The sequence below is a fragment of the Chionomys nivalis genome, chromosome X (genome assembly GCF_950005125.1).
Source record: "Chionomys nivalis chromosome X, mChiNiv1.1, whole genome shotgun sequence".
Lineage (NCBI taxonomy): Eukaryota > Metazoa > Chordata > Mammalia > Rodentia > Cricetidae > Chionomys > Chionomys nivalis.
The window spans coordinates 100424065-100448276 of record NC_080112.1 but is presented as its reverse complement, the minus strand read 5'-3'; the positions used below and the strand labels follow the sequence as shown (position 1 = coordinate 100448276).

Sequence of the window (24212 nt, the reverse complement as noted above, 5' to 3'; positions counted from 1 at the left end):
GTTCTGCTTTCTTTCTGTCATTCTCTGCTTTTAGTTCTTTCAGATTTTTCAAATTTACTTTTTATTTTCTTGTGTCTGGGTGTTTTGCCTGCATGTACGTCTATGCACTATGTGTGTGTATGGTGCCCATGGAGGCCAGAAGGTGCCAGATTCCCTGGAAGCAAGTTACAGAGGGTTGTGAGCTGCCATGTGGGGGCTAGGGATTAAGCCCGGGGCCTCTGGAAGAGCAACAAGTGCTCTTAAGTAATGAGCCATCTCTCCAGTTGCCCTGCTCCTTCTTTCCTTAAGTGTCTCACCATGTAGTCCTGGCTGGCCTGGAATTCATTATGGAGACTGGGCTTACCTCCAGCTCAAGAGCCACCTATCTCTGCCAGCCAAGTATTGGGATTAAAGGTGTGTGCCACCATGCCAAGCTTTATATTGTCATCCTTATAGCTGAGTGTATGTATGAGGGGTGTGTGTGTGTGTGTGTACACATACAAACACTCTTGCATTTTGCAACATGGATGTGACAAGAGCAGCACCATTTTAGGCATGTCAAATGACTAAAACAAAATAAGAATACGGGGCTGGTGAGTTGGCTATCAGTTATGAGCACCTCTTGTTCCTGCAGAGGACCCTGGTTCGATTCCCAGAACCTACATGGTAGCTAACAACTGTCTGTAACTCTAGCCTAAGGGGATCTGATGCCCTCTGACCTCTGAGGCATCAAGCATGAACATAGTACACACATACACAAGTAGGCAAAATACTCATACATATAAAATAACAAGTAAACCTTCAAATGCTGTGAAAAGAAAGAACATGACAACAAGTCTAGAATTTTCCCCTAAAGACCTAAGATTTATTTACGGAAGCCAGTGCCAAAAGAATCACCACTTAGGGAATAGTATGAGGAACGGAAGGACACTGGGTGGAGTATTTGATCATCAGCATTGACTAGGTATGGTCCTCACTGCCCTCAGAGAATTGAGAGAACCGTAGATGGCTGAGCTATATGCATATACATTTTATGTATTCGTATACCACCCAGTTCAACCATGTGCAAGTTCCTTCTTTCACCTAGCACTTTTCATGAACAAAATTGCTCTTGGCAAACAAGAAATCTGCATTATGCTCAAATTGTTCTCTAATACATCAATCCACTGGAACAAATTTGTTTTCAAAGCAAGCATTATGTAAAAGTGACTATACTTAAATTTAAACAAACATATGTGACTGGCGGCTCCTGTGTTGGGAAATTTGACTATATTATTACTCTTACACAGAATGACAAGAAAAAAAAAACTAAGAAGAGCATCAGCAATTGGAAATATGGGTCTAGAGTTTAGAAGCAATAACTAGCCTAAAGTTCAATGGTCAGAGTCATTAGCACACCAGTTTTAAAGACCTTCAGGGTTGGCTGAGAACATGGTTTCCTTGACACAGGGCTTGTCTAGCATTTGTAAAAGCCTGGGTTTAAGCCCGTGATTGGTATAAAGTAAGTGAGATGGTGCACTCCTGTAATCCAGGAGGCAGGAGAAGTAAAAGGTTTGAGGTCATCCCTTAGTTACAGAATGAGATGGAGACCAGCCTGGGCTACATGACACTTTGTTTCAAAACAAACAAACAAACCACAAAAAGGCACATAGGGCAACTGGACTGAACTCTCCAATCAGGTTTTGGGTAAGTCTACTGCCATTCTCCAACAGGAATAGGGGGAGAAGGCTCAAGCCTGACACCTACCTTGAGCTGTTCTTCATAGCTCAGCCTCCAGAGCGGAGTCACAACGTCAGCCAGCCTTGAATAAAATAATTCAGACATGCCGTTCATGATCTAAATATGTGCTGAGCGCCTACTATGCATAAGCACTTCCTGCCACCAGTCTCTGATGGTTAACTTATCAATTCAGAAGCTACAACTGACTCTCATTCTCCTAAGGAGATGGGAGTCTGGGAGAAGAGCCCATTTGGGTGATGCTACTACTTACCAAAGCTGAACAGATGGGCAAATTCAATATAAGAAAAATCCAGATTTATCAGGTGGTAATTAGTCATATTACCAAAAGCTTTACTTCTAGGAGTCTCTAAAAAGCTCACCTCCTTAATAATTTAAAAATATAATTTGACTTCAAAAATACATTTGTTGCATAAAATGATGTATATTAGTGCCCAATCGATGTAGTAATTTTTCTTCTCTCTCCCTACCCCACTCCCCCCATCTCTGAGACAAAGTCTCACTATGTAGCCCTGGTTGGTCTATCAATATATGTATACCAGGGTAGCCTCAAACTCACCCACTGCTTCTGCAGCCCAAGCACTGAGATAAAAGGCATGAACCAGAATGCCCTACATAGTATTTTGATTTTTATTTTCTTAGTTTTTAAATTATTTTATTTTATTTTCATTTTACTTTGGTTTTGAAGACAGGGCTTCATGTATCCCAGGCTTGCCTCAAACTTGCTATATAGCTCAGGATAACTCTGAATCTTCCTGCCTCCACCTCCTGATGGTTGCAATTTCAAGTGTGTACCACCATGCTCGGTTCCACGGACCTTCTTTAAAGCAAGTTCTTAATTTAAGACCTCCTCTTTGACAAAGATGTACTCTAAGACAAGAATATTCCCTACTAGTTCCCAAAGTAGTTCCATTACTATCTTTCACAAGTCCTCAAGATTGCCCTGATCATACTACTTCAAGTACCCTCATGAATTGTCATGATGCTATATTAGTCAGATTAGCAATACAGAATTTCAGTGGACCCAGGGATTCTGACTTGCTGAAAACAAATGCCATCAGCCTGAGTCTTACCTCTCCTGCCAGGAGTCATCTAGTGATCTGAAATGCCTTTGTTTCTTCTGATGGCTTTGTCGGCTTGGATGCTTCTCAATTATCCCATTGGTGAAATTTCCCTTATGTGCTCTGCCCAAAAAGGACTGTGACAAATCTGGTGCATTTGCAGCATACCAAGGAAGTGGTCCTGGTTTGGAGAAGAAACCCACTCTGGAAAGGAGTAATCTTGAGTTGTGCATTCTGACCTTTCTCTTGATGCCTGCCAATCAAAGACACACACTGAAATTCACCGACTGAAAGGTGGATGTAGAGGCACAATTCATCAAGCCCTGATGACAGAAATCACAATATAATCCCATGCCAGTTCAGAATTATGAATAATAAAAGGGTTATTTATTTAAGGGAAAACTTACAGATCACTGTCCTAGATAACAGTCCTCTGCATGAACAGGAACAGAGTCTAGCAGCCTGAAGCGGGAGCCGGAAGCAAGAGAGTGAGCAGTGAGCGTACACTTTAAGCTGCTTTTACAATATCAGAGACCACGCCCAAGTGGTCTTAAAGGCTATTGGCTGAAGGAGCAGAATGTGCTCCCACAGTACCTCCCCTTTTGTTTAAATAAGAGACTTTCAAACCCAATACAAAACTATATACATTATGAAAAGATATCAAGTATAATTAGAATTACAACCAGCATAAACAATATTAAGCAAGGAATGTATGCTAAATGTTTTAATAAACATTCTATCCTAAGGAGTCTAAGTCTTGTATAGGAAATGGATTGGCTAGATCATAAGAGTACAGTAACTACAACTATCTAATCTTCATAGAAGGCCTGAGAAGGGAGATAATATTATTTGAGCAGGCAGGAAGTACAATCGAGTAGCTTCCAAAGCAACCAGTATATGAGGGAGACCATTAGCGACCTGAGCAATCACCCAAAGACTCATGTGCAATGTTGAAGCAACCAACTTTGGCTAAGGCCTAGCTGTTGACTTAGAAGAGGGACCAGGAAAGGCAGGTGGTGGCACATCTGTAACCAGAGCTTCTGCTCAGGAGGCAGGGGCAAGCCAGCTTGGGCTAGATAGTGGGTGAGTTCTAGATAGCCAGGGATGCACAATCAGATCCTGACAAAGAAGGAAAGGATAAACGAAAGGAGGATGGGGAGAAGGGGGAAAGAAAGGGAAATAGGAAGATAAAATAGGCAAAGAATAAAAAGGAAGGAGATGCAGCACCTAGGGAGCTATAGAAGCCAAGGGAAAGGTCTGTGATGCAGGAACTGACACAGCCAGGAAGTCTGAGGCACCAAAGGGAAAGAAGGCAATGGGTAGAACCAGACAGCAGGGACAAATGAAAGCTTTGGGCTTTCAGGACAGAGTGCAGGATGATAGAATGGGCTTGGGCTGGCTGCTGGCTCTAACACTTACTAGCTAGATGGTTTCTAGCAGGTCAGTCATTCCTCTGACATTCCTCTTCTTTCATCTGTAAAACAGAGAAAATGATAATGGTACCTACTTCATATAGTAGCTACAAGAGCTAAGCAAAGAGAATAAAAATAAAATGTACCGTTGGAGAGTAGATCAATGATAGAGCACTTGCCCAGCCGGTACAGGGCCCTAAATCCAATGCCACACACTACATAAAAAGTACTCAACTGAAGATTAAAGAGAGATGACGTCTGGAAAGCTCTAAGCACAGTGCCCAGTAGCTGCAAAAGCTCTTCAGTGTTATTACTGTCAAAATGCATTTGAGGATATCATGGAACGGAATGGGGGAGGCAATGCAGATAGAGGGCACCAGAAAGGAATCGTACCAATAACTCCGAGGACAACTCTGAAACACTTTCTAGAAGAGTTAAACAATGTGACTCTCAGAGCACAACGTTAGGCCCTGTACCTGTCGGTGCCTGGATGAGAGTATTCTGAGAGGGAACTCCTCTTCCTCCATTACAGGATTTTCCTTCAGTCTGGTTACCTTAGGGTTGTGCGCTCATTAGTTTTTGCGACAATGTGACACAGCTAGGGTCATCTGGGAAGTGGAATCTCAATTGAGAAAATGCCTCCATCGGACTGGCAAAGCTGTGGAGCATTTTCTTGATTACTGATTGATGTGGGAGGGAGGATGGTGCCACCGCTGGGTAGGTGGTATTGGGTTGTAAAAGAAAGCAAGCTAGCCAGGCAAACGGTGATGGTACACACCTTTAATACTAGCACTCGGGAAGGAGGCAGATCTCTGTGAGTTCGAGGCCAGCCTGGTCTACAGAGTGAATTCCAGGACAGACTCCAAAACTACACAGAGAAACTCTGTCTCAAAAAACAAACAACAAAAAAAAAGAGAAGAAAAACAAGAAAAAGAAAGCAAGCTGACAAGCCATCGGAAGGCCTCTGCTTCAGTTCCTGCCTTGAGGTTCTGCCCTGACTTCCCTCAGTGATGGGCAATAAGCTACAAGCTAAAACAAACCTTTTCCTCCCCAAGCTGTTCTTGGTCTTGGCGTTTCCCATGGCAACAGAAAACAAACACAAGTTACCTAGCCATTGCTCCATAAACATCTTTCCTTTTTCTGTCTTTTCTCACAGGACTGGAGACTGATCCTACTATGTATGCTAGGCAAGCACCCTGCCACAATGCTGTATCACCAGCTCTCTTTTTACTAAGTTTCCCAAGCTTGCCCTGAACTCACTGTGTAGCTCAGGTAGGCCTTGAACTTTTCATTCTCCTGCCTTAACCTCTTGAGTAGCTGGGACTAGAGGCCTGTGTCACCATGCCTAGCTGATCACTGTTCTGAAGTGTCACATAACATGTAAACAAACTTGGCATAACCTATGGATCTGCTATGAAGTTACCTTCAAGGTGTGGGAGGTCCTTCTGTCTGTGTGTTGCTTTTATTGGTTAATGAATAAAGAACTGCTTTGAGCCTATGGCAGGGAAGAACAGAACTAGGCAGGAAAAGCTAAACTGTATGCTGGAAGAAAGAAGGGCAGAGTCAGAGAGAAGCGGTGGTGGAGCAGGAGACAGATGCTGGAAACTTTAGCCAGTAAGCCACTGTCCTGTGGTGATACACAGATTAATATAAATGGGTCAAATTAATATGTAAGAGTTATCCAATACGAAGCTAATGGGCCAAGCAGTGATTTAAATAATACAGTTTCTGTGTGATTATTTTGGGTCTAAGCTAGCCGGGTGGCTGGGAACCAATAAGCAGCCTCCCACTACACCTTCAGCATCAACTTCTGCCATAGACTTTGTCGGGATGGCCTTATTTGAGTTTGGGAGGAAAATTTCAAATGTCTGACAGGCTATATTTAAGTTGATCCACAGTTCAGATGTAAACAATAGACACCCATAAGAGGCAATGAGTTGTCATATTTAAGAACATAGGTTTGGGGACTGGAGAGATATCTGTAGTTAAAAGCACCTGTTGCTCTTCTAGAATACCTAGGTTTCATTCCGAGCACCCACATGGTGGCTCAAATCATCTAAACTTCAGTTTCAGGGGATCCAGTGCCTTCTTCTGACCACCCTGAGCATCAGGCATGCTTGGGACACACATACATACATGCAGACAAAATGCTCATATACATAAAATAAATAAATCTAAAATCGAAAAGAAGAATAGAGGCTTTAAAAGGTGGGATGACCTAGCTTAATGGTAGCGTACTTGACTAGTATGTACAAGGCCTTGGACTCAATTCCTATCACCAGGGGTAAAAAGGAAATAAAAAAGGGCTTGGAGTGTAAGACAGTGACAGGCAAGGCATTAGTTCAGTTCTTACCACTGTAAAAAGAAAGTCTTCAACAAACAGCATTGGAAAAACTGGGTAGCTATGTACAGAAGAATGAAACTAGATCCTTACCTCTCACCCTGCAGAAAACTCCAAACGAATCAAGAATCTCATTCGTGAAACCTAAAACAAGCTGGATGGTGGTGGTGCACACCTTTAATCCCAGCACTTGGGAGGCAGAGATAGGTGAATCTCTGAGTTCAAGGCCAGCCTGGTCTACAGAGTGAGTTCCAGGACAGCCAGGGCTGTTACACAGAGAAACCCTGTCTCAAAAAAACAATAAACAAAAAAAACCTGAAACAACTAAAAGAAAAAACTTCAAGACAAAAAAAGGAAAAAACAAAACCAACTAAAGAAAAAAAAATCTTCAAAACCTCACCAGAGTTCAAAACTTTTGGAACAGGACACTAATTGCTCAGAAAATACAGTCAATGATTGAGTAGCGGAGGCTCATGAAATCAAAAAGTTTCTGTACTGCAAAAGCAAAATGGAGAAGCAGCCTACAGAACACCATGAGAAAATCTTTGCTAGCCACACATATATGCCAGAGGAGTAATACCTACAACACACAAAAACTTTCTTCAAAAAAGCACACCTTTAATCCCAGCACTCGGGAGGCAGAGGCAGGCGGATCTCTGTGAGTTCGAGACCAGCCTGGTCTACAAGAGCTAGTTCCAGGACAGGCTCCAAAACCACAGAGAAACCCTGTCTCGAAAAACCAAAAAAAAAAAAAAAAAAAAAAGTAAAAGTAAAAATAAACAAGAAAACAAATTAAAACTACTTCGTGATTCCATTTCACCCTAGTCAGAATGGCTATCATCAAGAAAACAAATAATGACAAATGTTGACAAGGATATGGGGAACTGGGAACCTCTATTCACAGTTGATGGGCGTGTAAACTGAAGAAGTTACTATGGAAGTTAGTGGGCAGGTTTATCAAAACACTAAACATACAACTACCATAAGACTCAGCTATTTCACTTCCTGGGCCCATACCCAATGGACTCTGCAACCTACCATAAAGACACCTGCACATCCAGGATGATTTCTGCTCTAGTCAACACAGCTAGGAAACAAGTCAACCTACACACCTATCAACTGATGGATGATGGAAATGTATTACATATACACAATGGAATTTTATTAGCCATAAACAATGAAATTCGCAAGAAAACGGGTGGCATTTGAATATATTAAGAAATTCGAGAGCCAAGAGTTGGTGGCGCATTCAGGAGGCAGAGGCAGGTGGATGGACTTCTGTAAATTCAAGACCAGCCTGGTCGACATAGTGAGTCCAGGGCAGCCAGGGCTATGTATGTAGAGAGACCTTGTCTAAGAAAAAGAGAAAAAAAAAAGGAAAAAGAAAAGAAAGGAAGGAAGGAAGGAAGGAAGGAAGGAAGGAAGGAAGGAAGGAAGGAAGGAAGGAAGGAAGGAAGGAAGGAAGGATAACCCTGACTCAGAAAGACAAGCAAGCATCCCATGCCCTCTCATATGCAGACTCCAGCTTCTAATATTTAATATATGTGTGTTTATGTGGGAATACAGAGGTCAAGAAACCAGAAAGGAGTCTGTAAAAGAAGGACAAGAGGCTTTACAGGAGAGAAGTGGGGGGCAGGGATAAAACCCACATGATATGAAAACAGGAACCTGCTAGTCTGTAAGCTAATTTTATTTTTAAAGTTTTAAATAGGGATGGGAGAGGTGGCCCAGTGGTTAAGAGCGCTTGCTCTAGCAGAGAACTTGAGTTTGATTCCCAATAGCCACATGCTGGCTTACAGCCAGAGGATCCAACACCTCATTCTAGCCTCCACAGGCACCACAAACATGTGATGCATAGACAGACATGCAGGGAAACACTCCAACACATAAAACAAAAACAAAATTAAACTGTCTAAGCGTTACCAGGCTCTGAACCCACATCCTAATCCAGGATCTACTTCTCCCTAGTTATGTGGCTCTGGACATAATGAATGTCAGATCACCACCTAGAAAAATGGGACTAATAATATCTTCCTTTCAGGGCTGTAGTAAGTGTGATAGCCCACATGTGACTCAGTTTCCATTTGGAGTCAATTCTGACTTAAAAATCATTTGAGTTCAAGCATGCCTGCTCTGCCTACATCCTTGAGGGATGTGAGAAAGATCTGATTAAGCCCATGGGAAAGAGCATTTTGCCCATGAGAAAAGAACACATTATCTATTAAGAAGTAGAAAAAAGAAACTGCTTGCTGCTAGCAGAATTCACCTGAGCGACATGAACCTGCTTACGCTTTCTCCCAAGGACAGTGCAGGGAGGAGGTTAGCTGACTGTACAGCTCTTTGTTCTGCCTTCTGCCCTTAATCTGGAAAAAAAAAAAAGTTCTGAAATAAACTCTGGGCTCTGGCTGCTTTGACATCACCAAGCAGACCTCCTGATTCAATCCTGTGTTCTCTGTCTTTCTTTCATCTGACATTTCCTTAGCCTTAACGACCCCCCAATCCAGGCACCCTGGCTGACTTTGTTGGAGCAGGCTCTGACAAGTAAGAATTAATTGATCATGGCAGTAGTAGGGCACTTGGGAGGCAGAGGCAGGCAGATCTCTGTGAGTTCGAGGCCAACCTGGTCTACAAGAGCCAGTTCCAGGACAGGCAGGGCTGTTACACAGAGAAGTCCTGTCTTGAAGGAAAAAAAAAAAAAAAACTTAAATGAGTTTCTATACATGAGGTGCTCAGGACTGTGCATCGCATAGTCGATGATTCAAAGCATGTCACTTGGGTCACTGGACTTCTCTGTACCTCAATGTCTACAACCTACCTAGGAGGTAGGTATTGTGAGGCTAAATACAGTTGAATGAGAAATTTAAAAAAAAAAATAAGACACAAACTTTCCTGACCCTCTGAATGAGTGCTTGCTGGTCTGTGGAGAGGGTAGGACCTGACGAGAACCCCCTCCTAGTACTATCAAAATTATGTGACCTATGATCATCAAGGTAAGAGAAATGTAGATATTTGATAAGGAAGTGACAAAGGCCAGTGAGAAGAAGAAATTAGGGAAGAAGTAGGAGGTAAAGAATAAGGAATGAAGGCTGGGGATATAGCTCAATTGGTAGTGTCTGCCTAGCATGCAGGAAGCCTGGATTCCATCCTCAGCACCAGACAAGGTGTGCATACCTATAATTCCAGGCTTTGCCCTTGGGAACGAAAGGACCTCTGCATCAAAAGTGCAAAGCCAGGTCAGTCAGATATATAGTGAGTCCCTAATCTCAAAAACAATAAATAAAAATTTTTAGATTTATTTAGGAAAAGGAAAAAAAAGCTGGGCATGGTGCCTTGTGCTTCTAATCCAAGCACTGGAGATACTGAACCATGATACTCATGAGTTCGAGGCAAGCCTGGGCTATTAAAACTTGATCTCGAGTGGTGGTGGTGCACGCCTTTAATCCCAGCACTCAGGAGGCAAAGACAGGCGGATCTCTGTGAGTTTGAGGTTAGCCTGGTCTACAAGAGCTAGCTCCAAAGCTACAGAAAAACCCTGTCTCGAAAAACCAAAAAAAAAAAAAAAAAAAAAACTCAGAAATAACAAAAATTTAAAAAAAAATAGAAGATTCCAGCTTGTTCACCATTTGTAGTAATGAATCTTTTACTATTGTTAATAATTTCTGTAGCTAAATATACTTTTCAGGGCAAGTCAGCAAAACCAAGCAAGGTTAGTTCTATTTTCTTTGTATTTTAATATCACAGAAGGCAACTGATCCCAGAAAAAATATTTCCCTCTTGTATCTTTTTTTTTTGTTTTAAATATAAATACTGATGATATGTGTGAGAAAAAAAAATTCTGTCTTGGTTCCTGCCTCAGGATTAAGCACTGACTGGAAAATGCAAGAGTTTACAGCAACCAACTAGGGTTATGTTTACTTTCCTGAGCTTCAGTGGATAATCTACCTCCAGTGCTCAGAAGTTCAAGTCAGAGACATCTGAAAGGTCTGAGCCTCATTGAACCAAAGATCCCTTGGAGCAAAACAGTCACCCACACGCAGGTAGGAACTCTGCCTGCCTTTCCACTGGCTGGACTCCAGCCAGGGTTATTGACTAAAGCACAGGAAAAAATTAATTTACTAACGTTTTCCACAGCAAACCACATGCAGCCTGGTCCAACCTTTCCAAACCAGGCCTCTCTGAGTAAGACTGTCCCCAAGAGTCTATAAGGTGTGTGTGATGGTTCATTTTAACTGTCAAGACTGCACCTCGGGGGAGATCACACAGGGACAGATATCCAAGGAGGAACAGGTTAGATCAGGTTGCCCCGTGGACAACGTGAGAGGAGCTTGTCTTGATTATGTTAACTGTGAAAGACCCAGCTTCCTGTGGGCACTAGCTCTGGGTTTCAGTTCTGGACTGCAGAATGCTGTAGAAAGCGAGCTGGGTAGGAAGCATATATGCATTCACTGTCTCCGTGCCATTGGCTGGGGATGTGACTAGCTGCTTCAAGTTCCTGTCTTGACTTTTTCAGAACGAATTGCTGGAAACTGCAACTGTGAGCCTAACAAACCCTCTCTCCCTTAAAACTGCTTTTGTCAGGGTATTTTACCACGGCAATGGGATATTTAACTAAGTGGATTAGCAGACAGACGCTAGGACACGCCACCATAAACCCACAAACCATAGGTGGGTTGCAAGGCTGAGATAGAAGAGGGATGTGGGTGGGGGAGGGATCTGCAGTGGTAGACAGCAGGCCGGCCGCGACCTTGCAAAGCCACCCTGGGTGGCATGCCCGGCCCCGCCTGCCTCCTTCCTGTCCCAAACCCGACACTGGGGCACAGAGAAGAGTTCTCCTAAAACTAGGTTTTCCAGACTACTTACCCACCACTCCTTCCTTGGGGCCACTAAAGCCTCTGACTGACGGCGCAGGGGGCGGGAGGTCACAGGAGCGAGTCACTTCCTGGAGCGCTACGCACCAGCTGGCCCGCCCCTGCTCCACCCAGAGCTGCGGGGCTCCTCCTCCGGGCAGCACAGTGCCCAATCCCGCTGACTCCCCCAGAACCCTTCGTAGGAAGTGCTCCTGTCTCAGCGGACTGCTGGACTTTTTTTCCAAGTTCCTCTCTACGCCGCCCCCCACACCACCCTCCTACCCCAACCCCCATGAAATATAAGCCAAGAAAAAGAATCCTGAAGAACTTCATATCGCCTTGTTAATGGTATTGCCCATCCCAGCGATGCTACACTTGAACCCTCTCGACCCAAAGATATTTTTCTTTTTCCATTTTTTTTTAATTATACAGACTTATCTAGCTCACGGGTGCCATCACCCATGGGTGGAAGTCAGAGGACAACTTGTTAAAGTCATATCTCTCTTTCTACTCTGTAGATCTCTGGGATCGAATCCAGCCCAGCAGATTTGGCAGCAAGCTCCATCTCACCCTCCAAAGAGGAACTTGCCAAGCCTGACCCACCTGGTAGAAGAAAAGAATGGACTTCTGCAAGCTGTTCTCTGACCGCCATACGCACCCACACACATGAACCCCTGACTCTTCATACACAACTGATTGATTAATTAATCAATTAATTAAAATGTGATGATTTTGAGGCAGGGTCTCACAATGCACCCCTGGCTGACCTTTAACTCACTATGTAAAGGTCCCAAGTTCTGGGATTACACATCCAGCATAAAACATTTTCAAAATAATTCCAGGCATTCATGTATATGGGATTCGGGAGATTTGGTCAAAGAGGGCAAGGTGGTTTTATTAAGTCCTTTCTCTTGGTAAAAGTCCTATAGTGAGCCAGAAAAAATTTCAGACAATCCTTCCCCCTCTGTTTCATGTGGCAATAGAAAAAAAAATTTGTCTTGCTTGAGTTTGGGTGGTTTAAAGAAAAAATAAATAAGAAGAGGACATGATGGCTCCTAGGTATGGTGGAGGTGAAGGTTTATCGTAGATAAAAGGAAAATCGTAGACAGAGGCAGAGACATCTGGGAGAGTCCAGAGTGAACATGACCCTGAGCTGGGCTGAGGAGAAGGCAGAGAGGAAAGCCAGACCAAGAAGCCAGGAGGGTAAAGAGTAGACGAAAAGGCCAGGTAACCAGAATGTCTGGATTATATAGTGAAGAGCAGCTAGGGGAAGGGCATCCCAGCCTCTAAACTGGAGAAGGTTAGGGTAGGAGGTAGGGTATGCCTTCCACACCCTGTAACAAGTAGGGACTGAGGGATCTGGTGGCCAGGGTACTTGGCTATGTTAAATAGGCACTTCAGCTGTTTGTCCCAGCTTTGAGACCTAACAGTGGTTTTGTTTGCTTATTCTTTGTTGTTGCTAGGGTTTTGTTTAGCTTTGTTTGGGTCTCTTGCAGCACAGGCTGGACTTGAACTCTTGATCCTCCTGCCTGTACTTCCCAAGTGTTGAGATTATAAACCTTCCCTCTGCACTTGGCAAATTTTTATGCTTTTGTAAATGACCTTAAATATGAAGCACATTTATTTGGTGTTTCACTTCTTTCAAAGCATAGCATGCTTATTATGTGCAAAGGCAATGCTAATATTAGTCCCAGGGAGTGAATGAAACAAAGCCAGTACCTCAAATAATAAGTACTGAGTCAAGCCAAGATTTAAAAACCACACTGCCAACGAGGGGCGGTGGCTTGGGCCTGTAATACAGGAGGTTGAGGTGGAAGGGTAAGACTATCCTGGCCTATGGAGTAAATCCCATGTCAGCCCAAACTACAGAGTACAATTTTGTCTCAAAAACAATAGCAACAACAAAAACCAAGGCTAGGAACATACCTCAGAGTGTTTTCCAGCATGTGCAAGGCCCTGGATGTCATCTCCAGCACCATATAAACTGGATACCATAGCTCACACCTATAATTCCAGCACTCAGGAAGTGGAAGCAAGAGGACCAGGAGTTCAAGGTTATAGTGAGTTCAAGGCCTGCCTGGACTAAGTGAGACCCTGTCTCAAGAAAACATTATACTGAGAAAGAACATTGAATAAAGACTTGTCTCTGAGCCTGATGGGCTGAATTCAATTAAAGCCCACATGGGCCGGGTGGTGGTAGTGCATGCCTTTAATCCCAGCACTCGGGAGGCAGAGGCAGGCAGATCTCTGTGAGTTCGAAGCCAGCCTGGTCTACAAGAGCTAGTTCCAGGACAGGAACCAAAGCTACAAGAACCCCTGCCTTGAAAAACCAAAATAAATAAATAAATATAAAAAATAAATTTTAAGTTATATTTAGTAAACATACAATAATTATTTGTAAAAACAGAAGGGCGACACAGATACTTAAAAGCTACGTACACTTTAGCAAATGTTTAGCTGTTTCATGCTTGGTCTGAATCCTAATTGTTTCTACCTCGTGTGGTTGTGATGAAGAGTAAGCGAGTTAATGCTGGGAAAGAGAAAGCACTTCAAAGACAGCAATCACACAATAAACGTCAGCTATTATCACTCAAAAATTTGAGGAGCTGGAGAGATGGCTCAGTAGTTAAGAGCACTGCCTGTTCTTGAAGACAACTTGGGTTCAGGTCCCAGCACCCACATAATGGCTTACAATGGTCTGTAAGTTCAGTTATAGGAGATCCAACACCCTTTTCTGAACTTTGAGGGCACTGTTCACACATATTGTGCATATATATATATATATATATATATATATTATATATATATATATATGCAGGCAAAACATGTATACACATAAAATAAATAAATGATTTTCTTAAAATAAAAACAGGGGCTAGAGAGATGGTTCAGCGATTAAAAATAGTTATTGCTTGGTCAAGTGGTGGTGGCACATGCCTTTAATCCCAGCACTTAGGAGGCAGAGGCAGGCTGATTTCTTTGAGTTCAAGGACAGCCTGTTCTACAGAGCTAATGCCAGAACACCCAGGGATACACAGAGAAACCTGTCTCAAAAAAACAAAAAAATAAGAAAAAAATAAGAAGGAAAGAAAAGAAGGAAGGAAGAAAGAAAGAAGAGAGGGAGGGAGAGAGGAAGGAAGGAAGGAAAGAAGGAAGGAAGGAAGGAAGGAAGAATTCTAGGGTCTAAGGATTTACCTCAGAGGAAGAGTATCTGGGTTTGATACCCAGCATGATGATAAAATAATAATATTGTGTATGCACACACAAAACCTCATAGCTACTTTTGACTGAAATTGTGACAATCCTAATTACTCTAAAGGCTCTCAAAATCCAAATTCAAACCACTGCTGTAGGGTTCTTGGGCTTTTATGGTGCTATCATGTAAAAATAGGCCAAAGACTTTTGGGAAGCCAAGCCCCAAGTTGAGTTGCCTTGCCCAATCTTGATACAGGGGAAGGAACTTGGTCCCTGCCTCAACTTGATGTGCCATGCTTTGTTGACTTTTGTGGGATGCTTTACCCTGTCTGAATGGAGGAGGATTGTATGGGGGAGGGGGTTAGAAGGGAGGTGGTGGAGGAAATGAGAGGAGAAAAGAGAGGGGAAACTGGGGTCAGTATGTAAAATAAATGAAAAAATTTAATTAGCATGAAAACGGTCCAGAGAGTTCACCTTTGCTCTCCTTTCCTCTTCTCCTGTCTAGTACCCTCCGGTGTGGATGGCGAGCCTACTCCTTTCTGCACCTCCTAAACTTTCCTCTTTGTTTTTCCCTGCCCTTCCAGCCAGTCATCACTTCCCATCCTGGTGTTCTCTGTTGTGCTGTGCCCAGAGCTAGGAGAGCCAGAAGAGGTCAATAAATATTTGATGAACTGAATCTCACCACCTTGCCTACTGGAAGAAAAAGGCCATTTCCTTCTGTGTCCCCACCGACTCCACACGTTCAAGCAAACTCATTTAAAGCCCTTTTGTCCTTCAGGGAGGCAGAACCCTGAAGGGGTAAGAAAGAAAAGAGATTAAGGAAGCCAAAATGAAATTATTTAGCCATTAACCCCTTTATATTTATTTAATCCAATAGAACACGCTCTTCGAGAAAAAGAGAAACCATTCCATCTGTAGGAGGAATAAGAAATAGCCCACATTATCGTAAAGGTTAGACTCTTCAAGCAGAAAATCTGTAAGTGGGCATGTCATAGGTGGTACGCAGTATTATTGAATTAGATAAATACTGGAACCAAGATAACCTTTTACTTTAACCTTGTTATCAACAAATAAAATCACAACAAAGTGAAGTATCTAGAAATTTTTTCAAGCCTTCTCAGTTTGATGCAAGAAAAGATATATGAGGAGCTATAGAATTCCTTCTTAGAAATCCATGTATCAGGGACTAGAGAGATGGCTCAATGGTTAAGAGTGTTTACTGCTCCTGCAGAAGACCCAGGTTCAGATCCCAGCACACACATCTGGCCGTTCACAACTGCCTGCAACTTCAGTTCCAGGGGATCTGACACCCTCTGGCCTCCATGGGCAACTGTATGTACATGGTGCACATAAATTCACAAACACACCTATGTATACACATACATTAAAAATTATTTTTAAAAAAACATGTATTAAAATTATTTGGTAGCTTGCTTACTTCTAGTCAACAGTACCTTCTAATGCCCAGAACTATGACAAAGGCTCTGAGGGACAAGATACACATACTGTACCCTCGAAGATGGATTTTAGGTGGAAGACAAGACTCACTGGGTAAAAATACACAGCAGTGAGATCATTGGTTGTTCTAGGAAGGCAGTCATCGTCTTAGAAGCCAGGAAAGGGAAATGATGTGAGGACTGGGTTGAGTGCCTAGGCTATATATCCTCTGGGGGATATTGGAGGCTTCAGCTTGATGACAGGAGCTGACCATAGAATGCAGGCCTGCCTAGATGGGAAAGTGCTGCCACAGGCGTGACCTTCTTGCTGATTAGATTGATCCCAAAATACAGTGGAGGGTCGGGAATGCTGGTTTGAGGAGTTTAAGGTGATCCCTGTAAGAACAGGAAGAAACCGGAAAGAATTTTTCTGAACCATTTTCACGGGAGAACTCCAGCAGCTATCAATAGGTAGCATGTAGTGACCCAGAAGCCGAGAGAGACTGCCACAGTCACTAAGCAGACCATACATACCGTAATCATTTCTAAAAATATTAGCAGGGCCATTATGCACCGTAATTAGCTGGAGCGATGGAAATGAATGTGGATTTCTGAGCCCTATCCTCACACCTTCCCAGCTGAAATCTCAAGGCAGGGAGGTGTCAGGAATCCCTGCATCTGTAACAAGTAACTCACACGAGGCACATCTTATAGTATGATCCCAGTGATCAGGGGAGGCAGATCAGTGGCTAACAGGCTTTGAATACCCAGAATGTATGTGGGAAAATAGCACTTGGGAGACAGAGACAGGAGATCCCCAAGGCAAGCTGACTAGCTATACTAGCTGAATTGCCAAGAATCCCTTCCAGGGTGAGAGTAACATAGCCTCCACACATACACATACACACACATGTGAGCCCACACACATACAAAAATGCACACTCACATTTACCCATCCATATTACGCCTACACACTCAAGGGGGAAAGGGTTTTAAAAGAATTGGACCCCAACACATACCAGATGACATTTCACATGAATTTATTAAACTAAAAAAAAAAAAATCAAACCAGCCAGACTTGATGTCCTGCAATCTCAATACTTGAAGGCAGAGAGACAGGAGGATTGAAAGTTTAAGGCTAGATATTTGCTATATAGAGAGCTTGAGGCCAGTATGGACTACAGGAGAGCATTTACAATTTTATATATACCTATCCCCAGGTACTACTAGCAAGATGGCTCAGCGGGTGAATACACTTGTCATCAAGATTGTCGGCCTCAGTTCAAGCCCTAGGACCCATGTCACGAAACTAGAGAACTGATTCCTGCAAGTTACCTTCTGACCTTCACACATGTGCTGTGGAACTCACAAACACAGAAGGGTACAACATAAGTAAATGTAATGAAAACAAATAAATTGAGGGGGTCGAAGAGATGGCTCAGCGATTTTAGAGTAATAGCTGCTCTTGCAGAGAACCTGAATTTTTTATCTCCAGCACCCACATGTGGCTTACAGCCATTCCTAACTCCACTGCTAGGGGTTCTAATGCCCTCTTCTGACCTCCTCAGGCACTGCATGCATTTGGTACAATGCATACATGCATACATGCATACATACATACATACATACAGGTAAAACACTCATACATATAAAATAAAATAAAAATCTAAAAAGAATGCACTGGAATAGGTCCTAAAGAGATGGCCTTGTGATTAGGGGCACTTGCTGCAGATGACCCGAATTTAGTTCATAGCGCTCAGACTGGGAAGCTCACAACCATCTGTACTCTAGTTCCTAGGGATCTGATGTCCTCTTCTAGCCTCTGTTGGCATCCACATTCTCTTGGCATTCACACAGATCATACACATACATAGACACTTAAAAAGTAGAACAATTTTTTTTTAATGTACTGGAACAAAGACTAGAAGGAAATGCATGCAATATTCACAGCCCTCTGGATAGTGGGCTTGAGGGGTTATTGTGGTTTGAATAAGAACGGCTTCCATGGCTCATATATTTGAATGCTTAGTCATCAGAGAGAGGCATTGTCTGAGAAGAATTGGGAGGTGTGGCTTTGTTGAGGGAAGTGTGTCACTGGCCCAGTGTGACCTCTACCTACAGGTCAGGATGTAACTCTCAGCTACTGCTCCAGTGTGTGTCTACACGCTGCCGCTGCCATGCTCCCCGCCGTGATGATAGTAGACTAACCTCTGAAACTGTAAGCTAGCCTCCAATGAAATGCTTTCTCTTATAATAGTTGCCTTGGTCACGGTGTCTCTTCACAGTAAGAGAACAGTGACTAAGAAAGGAGCTATGTTAGCTACTTTTCTGTTGCAAGATAAAACATCATGGCTATGACAATTTATAAAGAAAGCCTTTATTTGAGCTGATGATTCCAGAGGGTTAGTGTCCAGAAGTATGGCAGCAGGTGGCAGACACAGAGCTGGAACCGAGAGCTCACATCTCAAACCACAGAGAGAGCAACTGGGAATGAATGACACATGGCTTTTGAAACCTTGAAACACTTCTACCATCAGGCCATACCTCCTAAACTTACCCAAATAGTGCCACCAACTGGGACCAAAGGACCAAAGGACCAAAGGATTCAAATGCTGAGGCTGTAGAGGATATCTCATCAAACCCTTCCTCCTATAAATTTCTTTGGCCATGGTGTTTTATCCTCACCATAATATGGGTGTCATTCATTTGCTCACTGCATTTCCATTTCCACACACCCCAGGTTTTCTCAAATGAACATGTGTTAGATTGATAATAAGGAAAAGTGTAATTGTTGAATCTTGGTGAAGTTCCTGTAGTCCAGGCTCTGAAATGGAGAACAAGGTTTTATCCGTAACTATAGAAGAGACTTTGGAGAACTAACTTGCTAAGCAAATTTATGTGACTAGCTTGCAAGCCAAGTTCTGGTGAGGAACAGCACACCCCATAACAGAAATATTCTTACCTATTAACTAGAATCATCCCTGTAGGCATTAATGTGCCAGGAAAGCCAAGCTAGCAATCAGAGAGTCACCTGCTATTTGAACTGATAGAGCGCGACGGTTTGGAGGGAGCTCTGCCAGTGAATTATTTGTGACAAGTCAGCCAGCCTGGTGTTCCTGTGACTCCAAAAGTACCTCATAAATACTGACTCTCTGATCTTCTCCTTTTCCACCACCTCTAACTAGTAGCTAGAATCTTCTGTCATTACAATATTGCCTTCCTCCTATCCTCATTATGCGTCACTGTTTCCAAGGAAACAGCTCGTCTTACATGAATTACATTGCAGGCTCCCAGGTGAGATATTGGAAAGCATCTTAATCTCATCTTCAGTCTATGTACAAATTATATTTACCAGAAGTTGCTTCTGGGTAGAGTCACAGATGGCTAGTTTTATCCACTGTAAGCTGCCTTCAAAAAATTTTTTCAGTTGAAGAGTCTATCATTTCCTGATTTTTGTGTCTAATCTTTCTTCTAAATTATATACCCCGTGTTTAGAGAAACACATTATATTGGGGGCCCTTTGGATCTCTGATAATTGCCGAGGGGTTTGGATGAAAACACTTGGGAGAATGGGACTACCTTCTGGCAAACTAAAGAATTCAGAAAGGGAATCTTTTAAGAGAAAGAAAAGATAGTGGACTATGAATAGAGGGTCCAGTGGACATGTACATAATGAGTTAACATAACACAAAAGCTCCTACATTTTGTGTAGGAGGAATTACCCTGGAAACTGTCGCCAAACTAACTAGCTCCTTTATACTTCTAGTTTCTAGGGTAACAGATATTTACTATATTACATTTGCATGGCTGGTATTAATGTTCATTTTCTCACTTCCTAGGGTCTCAACACTTGGCTTTTTTATAGTGCTCAAATTTGCAATTCAATGTTCCCAGCATTCCAGCACTGACAGCTCATCCCTCACAGCTAGATGAAGAGCATAACCTGGGAACATCGATCCCACATCCTGCTCCACACTGGAAAACTATCAGTACAAGTATCTCAGCTTTATGCCTAGGACTTAGCACCAAAAGCACAAATCCTCCAGCTACCCAGAGGCTATAATTTCTGTTCTCTCTAAATCGCCATCTTCAGAAAACCCGTAATAAAGATACTGGCCTCTCTTCTCTTTCCTGATGGTAATGTGTTCCTCGGTTTCTTTCAAGTGCCATTGTTAGAATGCAAGGGTTGCTAGGACTAGATTGCTTTAGTGTCTTGCTCCTTGTATGCCCCACAATTCTGTGAAGATACTGGTTAGTGAAAAACATTTGGTCCTATCCCTCCAACTGAGTTGTTAAAGTGTGTTATGTAGCTCCTAAACTTTTGGAGAGGAGTGGAGAATAGTTGCTAAGGTCTCCCATAGTCCAGACTGACCTTAAATTCCTTGTGTAGTTAAACATGACCATGACCTCCTGATCTTTCCACTTGCATCTTCCCAGTACCAAGGTTATGGGTGTACCCAGCCACACCCAGGTGCTTCCTAGTTCTGCTTTTTTGGAGATGATGTGGTAGTTTGAATGCAATTGGCCCCCATAAGCCCATAGGGACTGCCACTATTGGGAGGTGTGGCTTTGTTGGAGTGAGTATGGCTTTGTTGGAGGAAGTATGTCACTGTGGGTGTGGGCTTTGAGGTCTCATATATGCTCAAGCTACTAACAATTTCTCAGTTCACTTTCTGTTGCCTTCAGATCGAGATATAGGACTCTCAGCTCCTTCTCTAGCACAGTATCTGCATGCACAATGCCATGTCCTGCCATAATGACAATGGTCTAAACCTCTGAAACTGTAGGCCAGACCCAGTTAAAAGTTTTTTCTTTATAAAAGTTGCCATGATCATGGTGTCCCCTCACTGCAACAGAAACCCTAACCAAGACAGATGAGGTCTTTGTATGCAGCCATGGTGGATCTGGCACTCACAATGTAGACCAGGCCAACCTTTAACTCATAGAAATCTGCCAGTCTTTGCCTCCTGATTGCTAACATTATGTCCCACCACACACAGATTTTAAGCTTATTTGTTTGTTTCCTAAACTTATACTCTGGACATTTTTTCCACCCTGAAAGAACCCAATCTTGCTGGAAATGAAAATGATCATCCAGAACAGCCCTTGTAATAAAAGATACCCAGTATTTATTAAACATTTGATTTGTGTCACACAGTATCCCAAATGCTCCATGAGAAACTGCCTAACTTACAGGGGAGAACGTTGATACCTGGACTTTATATACAAAATAACTGAGACAAACAGAGAAATAAATAACATATCCAAGATCACACAGAAAATGATAGAACTATACTTCAAAGTCAACTGTCAGATACCCATTTCCCACTTTAATGTTTGAACATTTAACCAATGATCCTCAAACTTTGGTTTGTATCAGAATTCCCTGGAAGGTCCTTTAAAATGCAAATAAGTGCCTGTCTGTGAGGCAGGATGATCAACAAGTTTGCAGTTTAAGGTCATTGTAGGCCTTAAATCAAAAATATCTATAACCAGTGTTAGATATATAGATATATCATAAAAGCTCTTGTCTTGCAAGCATGAAGACCTGAATTTGATACCCAGAACTCACATTTTAAAAAAACAGGCATAATGATGGGCTTGGTGGTAAACATCTTTAATCCTAATATTCAGGAGGCAGAGGCAGGTGGATTTTTGTGAGTTCAAGACCAACCTAGACTACCTAGAAAGTTCCAGGCCAACCACATAGTGAGACTCTGTCTTAGAAAAAAACAAACATGATATGCACATGCATGCATTGATGCTTACATAAACACAAACACACACACACACACAAACAACAAACAAAAGCTACCACTCAAATGCTTTAGGTCCCATCTCCACCATTTCTGATTGAGTAAGCCAAAGAATTTATGTTTCAAACACGTTTCCAAATGATGTTGAGGTAGTGGGACTTGAGCATCACATTTGGAAGGCCTCTGCTTTGTACTCCATCATCTCCCATGCAGGACAAATGAACCTAGCATTCACATAAGACACTTACATGAAGAAACGGGCTTGCGCTCTCCTCTGTGTTCTATGCTCAGGACTCAGGGGTTATGGGGAACTGATTTACCTCTCTCCAAAAACAACTGGAAATTGTCTAGCTATTCTACTCTAGAGGGAAATATAGTGCAATGGCTGTGCTCACAGAACACAGCATTTCAGAAAAGAGTGGGCCATATGCTCAGTTTCTGACCTAGCCCTTGCTGTTACTAAATGCTGCTAACTATACTGTGTAATCTTTATCCTCTTTTTGAAGTAACTCCAAAAGGTAACACTTAAGAGCAGTACTTGCCAAGCATGGCTACCTGAGAGTTCAGGATTAAATACAACTGACACATCCAGCCTGATCCTGTGGAGGGTCTCCACTAGCACCACCTCGGGAAGTTGAGGAAAGAACAATTGCTGTGCAAGCTCTCCTTGGAGCTGTTGTTCACACCTACCTTGTAAAGAACATACATTGCCTTCAGGAGACAGGTAGAAGCAGGAGTTAAATATTTCACTGAGACACAGCTGAAGTCCCTGCATTTTCAGGCAATGAAACATAGTGCAGTTCTTAGTAGTGGGGATGCACATGAAGATAATTAGGAAGTCCTTGAAAACTGCCAATACTCAATGGCAACTAGATCTCTGTGTTTGTCATGTGTGTATGTGTGTGTGTGTGGTGTGGGAGATCCTCCTATATATGTGTTGTTTTTATTGGATAATGAATAAAGAATCTGCCTTGACCTGTGATAAGCTAGAATAAAGCTAGGAGGTGAAAACTAAACTGAATGCTGGGAGAAAGAAGGTGGAGTCAAGAGAAGCCATGTAGCCCGGACTGAAACAAACACCAGAACTTTACCCAGTAAGCCACTGCCTCGTGGTGATACACAGATTAATAGAAATGGGTTAAATTAAGATGTAAGAGTTAGCCAATAAGAAGCTTGAGCTAATGGGCCAAGCAATGACTTAATTAATTCAGTTTCTGTGTGGTTATTTTGGGAGTCTGGGCAGTAGGAAACAAACAAGCAGCCTCTTATAACGTGTGTGTGTGTGTGTGTGTGTCTTCCTCTTCTCACTTGAAACAAACATCTAGAGGGTAGGAAGGTCTGTCTGTTTGTGAATTATACTGTTGCTGTCAGACATTGGTTGAAAGTGCAGGAAGAATCTGGACGGCAGAAGTACCTAGGAAGAGAAAAGACATATTAGCTTGTCAGATCCTTCATCTCTTGATAGCAATAGAGTCTTCCATAGCGATTATCACTTCCAAATAGTAAAAGGCATGGTTTCCTTGCTTCTCTTGGTGCTCCAGTTCATGGTTTCTTTGACAAGTGGCAAGTGTAATTCCATCGGTAGCTACAGGCCAGGCAAATGTTTAAACATGGGTTCTTAATAAATAGAGTAAGATATGAGAAAAGAAATGAGGTGTAGTTATTGGAAGCGAGTCAAGAATTATCATAATTTGCAGTACATTTGGTTGTCTATTCAGAAAATACCCAGGGGGAGTCAATTGAAACATGAATAGGATTTAAGAACAGAAGAGAGATTTAGAAGAGAGTTCAGCCAAGTGGCTGAAAACAGTCAACAGATTTTCTGTAAGCTGGCCACAGCCAGTCAGAGTATAAAATGGGTCGAATGTTTTCATGATAATAACACGAGGATAAAATCCCTAGTGATATGATCTCTAGTCTCAGTTAGAAATAGTGTTGTAAACGTTCAGGTACAACTAGTTAGGAGGATGAGACAGGAGTATCATTTGAGCCTAAAAATCCTGGTTATTCTGGGCAGCACAGCGAGCTCTCATCTTAATGAATGAGTGGGTTCTGTGTTAGAGTTTACATCTCTGTGACAAAATATGTGGCAATGAACAACTTACAAGAGTAAGGACTTAAGCTGACTCACGGTTTCAGTCCTGTCCAGCTGGTTCCATTGTTGTGAGTCTGATGAGAGGTTAGACATTACGATGGGAACATACAGTGGAACACATAGTCCCTCCACCCCCAACGTAGAGAGGAAGCTCAGAAAAACTGGAAGGGGCTATAGCAAAATCTAGACCCCTTCCCAGGAAGAACATTTCTTCTGTAACCATTGGGCCCTACATCTTGAAACTTCCATCAGCTCCCAAAATAAGGCCACCAATTACAAACCAAACTTTTAACACATGAACTTGTGAGGGACTTTTAATATTAAAAAAAAAAAAAAACTGATAGCAAGGGATC

The 24212-nt window shown here is 42.5% G+C and overlaps 1 protein-coding gene across 4 annotated transcripts in view; it reads right to left on the bottom strand.

Moving 5' to 3' along the window:
- Window positions 1-11448, bottom strand: part of Trmt2b (tRNA methyltransferase 2 homolog B) — a 54297-nt gene extending 42849 nt beyond the window's left edge. For 3 of the 4 annotated variants that reach the window (XM_057759811.1, XM_057759814.1, XM_057759815.1), the window contains exons 1-4: window positions 11391-11448; window positions 4197-4251; window positions 2790-3030; window positions 1726-1780 (exon numbers count right to left, since the gene is read on the bottom strand). In XM_057759811.1, the coding sequence (XP_057615794.1) occupies window positions 1726-1780; window positions 2790-3010 (276 nt within the window). In that variant the 5' untranslated portion in view covers window positions 3011-3030; window positions 4197-4251; window positions 11391-11448. Of the gene's footprint in view, window positions 1-1725; window positions 1781-2789; window positions 3031-3184; window positions 3240-4196; window positions 4252-11390 lie in introns of all 4 variants that reach the window. The other variant, XM_057759812.1, reaches the window with a different exon arrangement.
- Between the last annotated feature and the right edge of the window lie 12764 nt (window positions 11449-24212).